Source organism: Crocodylus porosus, unplaced genomic scaffold, assembly GCF_001723895.1.
Source record: "Crocodylus porosus isolate Cpor-Errol unplaced genomic scaffold, CroPor_comp1, whole genome shotgun sequence".
Classification (NCBI taxonomy): Eukaryota; Metazoa; Chordata; order Crocodylia; family Crocodylidae; genus Crocodylus; species Crocodylus porosus.
This window is the reverse complement of record NW_017728909.1, coordinates 52,046,852-52,054,124: the sequence shown is the minus strand read 5'-3', so window position 1 is coordinate 52,054,124 and position 7,273 is coordinate 52,046,852. Positions and strand designations below refer to the sequence as shown.

Here is a 7,273-nt window from a genome sequence, read left to right as displayed (position 1 = left end):
GGGTGGCCCTCCTCTGGACCCTTTCAATGTTGTCCACATCCCTCCTGAAATGGGGTGCACAGAACTGAACGCAGTACTCCAGCTGTGGCCTGACCAGTGTCGCATAGAGGGGGAGGATCACCTCCTTGGCTCTACTTGAGATGCACCTGTGGATGCACGAGAAGGTCCGGTTAGCCCTGCCAACCGTGACCTCGCATTATCGGCCCACGTTCATCTTGGAGTCAGTAATGACTCCAAGATCCCTTTCTGCCTCCGTGCTCTCAAGAAGGGAGTTCCCATTCTATAAGTGTGCTGCTGGTTTCTACTGCCCAAGTGCAGCACCCTGCACTTGTCGGTATTGAAACGCATCCTGTTTATGTTAGGCCACCCCTGTAACCTATCCAGATCTTGCTGCAATCTTTCCCTCCCTACTAGCATGCTCACCTCACCCCAAATTTTGGTACCATCAGCGAATTTAAACAGGTTGCTTTTCACTCCATCGTCCAAATTGCTGATGAAGAAATTGAACAGCATAGGCCCAAGGACTGAGCCCTGGGGGACTCCACTGCCCACTTCCCCCCAGGTTGAATATGACGCATCCACCACCACCCTCTGAGTATGACCCTTGAGCTAATCTGCAATCCATCTGACTGTAGGCATCAGTGCCACAGTCACCTAGTTTTTTAATGAGGATGGGGTGGGAGATGGTGTGAAAGGCCTTGCTGAAGTCTAGAAAGACTACGTCCACGACGACACCTGCATCCATTGCCTTTGTGACCTGATCGTAAAAGGCAATCAGGTTGGTCTGACATGACCTGCCCCTAATGAAACCATGCTGGTTGCCCTTGAGCATCATCCCTGAAGCTGGCCCATTACAGACGTGCTCCTTGAGGATCTTCTCAAAGAGCTTCCATAGAATGAGTCTGGGTCAACCCTTTGGACATAAGGAATGGGTCTATGATAGAAGTCTTAACATAAAATTAAAGCAGAGAAAAACAATGATTGTCAGCCAGGATGCTTATGTCTGGGGGATGCTTATGTTTTGTGTTTTGTTTTTACTATATTCCATAAAGCTTTTTTTAATTAAAATCTGTTAGTTTCAGATCAGTTTAATGAAAAAAAATTCTTCCAAGAGTCTCTGATGACTGAATGTTTGGGGAAGTCCTAATTCCATAAGAACCTCGGTGTATAGATTATTGTCTGAAATTTACGGTGTTTTCATATTGGAAACTGGAATTTAGTGATCCTATTATAGTGTAGATAAGCACAATAGTTTGTTTACAGTCTTTTGTAAGCTATTGTACTACTGTGATATTATAGCAAAGTCATATTTGATTTTTTTCTATGATTTGACTGACTTCAAAATTTTGTTTGCACAGGTTTACATTTGCAAGGCCTGTCAGAGTGCATTTTGTGTGGACTGTGACTTGTTTGTTCATGATTCTCTACACTGCTGTCCTGGCTGTATTCACAAGCACCCTACTCCTCTGTCTGTATGATGCTGTCTGTTTGTAAAGATTATTCTACTGGTTTCATTCCTGGACAAAAGGAAAATTATACCATTTAGCCACATCCTAGAGCAAGGCAGTTCTAAAAAGAGAAGAAATAAATATCTACATGGATGCAGTCAAAATGCAGATTGGCTCAGGGGAAAAAGCAGACATTTTACTAACCTATAGAATTACTGATAATTAAAATGTAATAAATGTATAACTGTAAATACGTTCATAAAATATCTGCATCATCTGATTTGAAAGCCCATGACTTTTTTGAGAGTTATTTTGAATAACATGCGACTTTGTAAATAGAAATGGGATAAAGTTGGGTGGCGTGCTAATATGATTCTTCATGTTTTTCATGCTTTGTAAAGAAACAGCTATAAATATGTTTTATACACTTAGTAAAGAAGTTCTTGCTTCCAGCCTGAAGGTGGATTATTTTTTTTAAATACTGTAAAGACATATTCACAAGAAGTTTCCATTTTGTCAAATGAGCATTCTCAAAAAATATCACATCCTGCACTTATTATAATGTTGTGTAAGCATGTTACAGGCCTTTAATGGGGAAGTTGATGGTGGGAACGTGTCAGTCATTACCAGTTCTTCTTTAATGAACAGTTCCTCCACGTGCCAGTTCCTCAACATTGTTGCCAGTTGCTCTTTAAAATCTTGTAACCTGGATAATAACAATTCTGAATCCCCGTCCCCTCATGTCTTTCCACCACAATATGAGACTACTTCAAGTACATGTCATTATTAGATCTTAGAAAAAGATTAGCGTGGAAAGCTTACAAAACAAAAATGTTTCAGTGGCATGGTATTGTTTTGATGTTTCAGCATGAGTACCTTCACCAAAATGCTTTCTAAAGTTCTTCTGAAAAATAAATAAAAATCAAACCCACCTTTTATAGCCAAATAAAGGAAATAAGTATCCGACTGAAATGAAAACGGCTAGGAATGCCATTTTAATGAAACTACTTCCATTTTTTAAGAAATTTGAGCTACAGCCTTATTGGTTTCATTGTCAGACTCTGCAGTGATACAAATAGGAATGAAAATGGAAGTTGAAAGTTCAGTCCTTGGATCTGATTTCTGCTAGTATTGCAGAACTGCTGCAGGAGAGAGGAAATTAAACTTGTCCTGTCTTCTGCATCAGCAACTGGATAATCTATAATCTATACAAAACAATTGAAGAGGAACAGAGTTTCATCTTCAGAACTTAAATTTGATGTTACCACATGCAGGAAAGGAAGGAAGATTCTGATCACGGATTTTCAGAATTGGAGGTAAAAAAAATGGAGTATTGTTGAAATGGAGACAAATATTAGTTGCAGTTTGTTATTTTATAGCTGCTACTCAGAGTGGAATTGCAAATTTAAGATGTTTTAGTTACAGACTATTAGAATAACTTGCCTGAGGAGATGGTGACAGGTGAGAAACTACTCTAGACTTGATCATCACTGATAACAGGTTATGAACAATACAGTGCTGACTTCCTTCACTTCAGAGTGTTGTAATATAGCTCCTGTAAAACAGTAGGTGATTACAGTCTTATTAGTAACGGTATTGCATATGTGTGTTTGTGCCATTCATGAAGGTATGCCTAGAATAGACAAATATATCTGTACTAGCTTTAACACAGCTAATATTAAAACTAGTACAGCTATCGGTTACTGGTATCTGTACTAGCATGGGTATCAGTAGTAGTGAATATGAGGCAGCGTAGACCTTTCTGTGGGTAAGCAAGTGGGGCGTGTACCCAGGGGCTCTGGTCTGCTTAGAACTCTCACTGAATCTGTTCTGCATTTCTATACTGCTTGTTTTCATTTATGCTAGCTAAGCTAAAGCTAACAGGGGCATGCCTCATATCTTGCAGTCACACTTAAAATTGCTTTGTAGATATTTTAAGTGTGGTTACATAGTCTGTATATAAAATGAGATGCCTATGGATATTGTGTATTTGGGTATTGCATACACATTAGGTTTCAAATGTATCTCACTGTTCTGTGTAGCCATTTGTGAGCCCTGAGCCTTTGGTTTGTTCAGAGATTTTTTTTTTTAAATAACTTTGCTGTATTGGTGTTGGCCTTGGTCTAGAAATAGAGCTTCAGTACAAACTGACTGCTTTGCTTATTAGTGCAGCCTGTCCTGTATGATCTCAGTTAAGTCATAGTTTGCACTGTAATGGCACATCTCTACCAGCTGTTCATGTTGGTGAAGCTGCAGCAGAAATACAGGATAAAACAAAGCTCAAGTTTCTCTTGATTAAGCTTTTTTAGTAAAGTTGTGAAAATATGTGTTCGGATATCAGTTTGGGCTCCTTTTAAAAATCATTGGAAGTAACTGATTCCACCAAGTGGTGCTTTCCAAATTCACTTCCTTTATTCCTAATTCATGTTGGATGAACACTTGAAACTGTTCAGTATTTTTCAGTTGCCCTCTTAGTTAATTGTAATTATAACTGGGTAGAAAACAAGAAATCCATTGTGTGAAAAAATCTGGCATCTGTTTTCATTCAGGTGAGTAAAACCAAGACTTCAATTTTTTGTTTGGTTGATATTTATGAGAAAGAGACACTCATCCCAAAATAGTTAATCGGTACTTGGCCAGGATGTGGGGGAGACAGGTTCTCTGCTCTGAATCAAATGGAACATGGTCTTGAATTTGAGTTTCCTGTATTCCAGGGGAGTGCCTTCTAGGGTGGGTGAGGATGTCTCTAGCATTTTCACAAGAAGTTTCCATTTTGTCAAACGAGCATTCTCAAAAAATATCACATCCAGCACTAATTATAATGTTGTGTATGCATGTTACATGCCTTTAATGGGGAAGTTGATGCTGGGAACGTGTCAGTCATTGCCAGTTCTTCTTTAATGAACAGTTCCTCCACGTGCCAGTTCCTCAACATGCAGTCGTTGCCAGTTACTCTTTAAAATCTTGTAACCTGGATAATAACAATTCTGAATCCCCTTCCCCTCATGCCTTTCCACCACAATATGAGAATACTTCAAGTACATTGAATTACCAGTGTCAGGTATCTAGCATTATGTTACATAGCTCAGGTATGACCTTGATATTTGCAGCACCCCAGGGTGCGTCCACACATGCAAGCACGTGCGCTTGCAGCAGCTCAAATAGAAGCGGTGCAAATTTGAGCTGGGACTTTTTGCCTCAGCGCATGTGCTTGGACATGCACTTTGAGCAAATTGTGCCACCAGGGGCAAAATAACCCTGCCTGGCTTCTCCTGGATCTTTAGCCAGGGGGAGCTAGAGCCAGGGCCAGCAGCTGTGCTGTCCCCAGCAGTATAAAAGGCTTGCCCTGTCCTGGCCCTAGCAGTATAAAAAGCTGCCCTGGCAAGTAACTCAGGTGTGATGGCCAGAACCAAATAAATTAATAAACAATAAATATGTGCTTCTTAGAGGCATTTGGAACTTTTGTCTAATATAAAGCTTGTATTTTTGTAACGTGCAAATGTAACTTGTAACTGTTTGTGGAACTGACTAGGCCTCAAAGACGAAGCTATAGCTGTGAAATTAGCTGACCTAATGGTTCTTTCTTGCTCAAAATTTAGCCTTGATGATAATAAAAACTGGATTCAACTGCCTAGCTTATCCAGCACATTCCAGGAAAGGACATCTCAAGGAAGCATAGTCAGAGAGTTCTAAAGGGCTGGATTTAGGCAGGATAATGTTAATTTCAAACCTAAAAGTGCTGTGTTGCAATTTGCTTTTTGGATAAATCCAAGCCCGGGTAGTAACCTTTTATAATAATTTTAACACCTTTTAATCCCATAGGGTAATAGCTATAAAACAAGAGTGTGAATGGCCCCGAGGCCAGCAGATTAGCATAAGACTAGGTATAAAAAGCGTGTGTGTCAGGTGACCAACAGGAAAGAGGAAACGGGATGGAAATTGCTGTTCCAAGCCCGGACTCCAGACTCCCAGTGTGAGTGAGGATCGGATCCTGATCAAGGGACCTTCCTTGGTAATCCTTTGGACAGCATTGATCGGGGACGTCTGACTTCGCTGGAATCACCTGGCATTGAGGGACTGCCGATAAGTTGCCAACCCGTGTCTATTTGTTGTTCTAAACAGCCCAGGGGCTGATATTTTTGCAGTGCCTAGCTGGCCTGCGACAGATTGATCTATTTATCTGTTATCATCTGTTATTATTTACTATTAGCTCTTTAATACTGCATTATCTACTTACTGCATTTATCTTTCTGTTAACTGTTGTGTGTGTGTGTGTGTGTGTGTGAGCTATAATAAATTTGCCATTGATTGTTTTACTCCCAACTCTGCCTCCTTGATCCTGAACCAAACAGCAGAGTGGCTAAATTGATATACTCACAGTGCCCAGCTGGCCTGTGACATTCAGGGCTACTAGCTCTCAGGAGCTTCTGGGGCCCAGCCAGTTGGTACCTGTGGATACTACCCCTTGTGCCAGCTGGACTACTGAAGCAGCCCTGAGAGTTTCCTGCACCCTCTACCCACTGCAGCAGTCTGGCAGTGGGGGCTGGTGCCTGGCTGTGACCTGCTGTGCACCTGCCAGACTCAGACGGGGACTGCAGAGCCAGTAAAGACATCTGCCCTGCTGCCAGTGGACTGCAGTTGCAGGTTGGCCTTTGTATGGCCAACCGGGCAGGGGGCATTTGTGCTGCCTGCCCGGCCACCTGGGCAACTATCACCCGGAAGAGGTTCTGGATGTGGTGGCCTGCTTTGAACTGTCAAAGCATGAACTCCTGGCCCCATTTGGCCAGGAGGTCAGCCACAGCCAGATGAGTCCATGGTGCCAGCTCTGAGCAGGCAGGGTCCTGCCACTGGCCTTCCTAACATGAAATTGGTGTTCCCTATTGGAAAACTGAAAAATCCCTGATTAAAAAAAAAAAATAAAAAAATCCCCAAATCCCTCTAAAATAGCCCCCAAATCCATGTTCCTTCACAAGTAAAACAAAAGACCACTATAAAGAGACAGAGATCATTTGGACAATGTTTTACTGATATCTACACTGTTAAAGCAAGTCTCATAATAATAAAGTGAACTCTAAATACAGGTTTCATGAATTCATGAATACATATTTTGCTGCCCTCCCACAGGGCAATGGCCCCCACACAAGGGGTTCAGGCCCCCAACAAAAGGGGGTTCAGGCCCCCAACAGGGGGTTTGGCACTATCACAAGGGGTATGGCCCCCAACAGGGGGTTCATCTCCAACACAAGAAGTATGGCCCCCCAATGGGGGCCAAGTGGCCCCCGTAGGGGCTACCACACCCTCTGCAAGGCCCACTTGCCCCACCCCAGCACCCCAATTGCTGCCCCACCTAGCCCCATACCCCACCAGCTTCTGCAGCCCCCTCAATGGCTACTCCACCCTCCCAGATTCCCCCAATAGCTTCCCCACCCAGCCTCACCCCCCAACCTGCACGCCCAGACTCCCAAGGCTATCCCCACAATCCCTGACACCCTCGCTTAGAAAAAAAAACCTCAGGAAAAGAACAGAAAAAAAAATGGAAAAAAAGCCTCTGCTTTCCTGAGAAGCAGGGGACAGTGGCTCCAGGGCCTCCTGGCAGAGCCCCCGAGCAGCAGAGGGGCGGGAAGGCTCAGGCTGGAGCTGCTGGGGCTGTCAACTTGTCCTGCACTGTGCGGGTGGGGGCCCAGGCAGCCGGAGGGCAGCTGCAGCTTCAACTACTGGTAAGTGCTGGTTTTCTTTTTAAAGTATAGGGTGGGGGGGAGCTGGCAGGGGAGACAGGCCCCGGCAAGGTTCGGGGCCTGGGAGGGGCTGGTGGCAGCAGGGGCCAG

General features: G+C 43.4%; 1 protein-coding gene across 3 annotated transcripts in view; it reads left to right on the top strand.

Moving 5' to 3' along the window:
• The window catches only part of LOC109308056 (general transcription factor IIH subunit 2), a 17,249-nt gene extending 15,511 nt beyond the window's left edge, over window positions 1-1,738 (top strand). For all 3 annotated transcript variants that reach the window (XM_019532289.1, XM_019532288.1, XM_019532290.1), the window contains one exon: window positions 1,359-1,738. In XM_019532289.1, the coding sequence (XP_019387834.1) occupies window positions 1,359-1,478 (120 nt within the window). In that variant the 3' untranslated portion in view covers window positions 1,479-1,738. The remainder of the gene's footprint in view (window positions 1-1,358) is intronic.
• The last annotated feature ends 5,535 nt before the right edge of the window (window positions 1,739-7,273 follow it).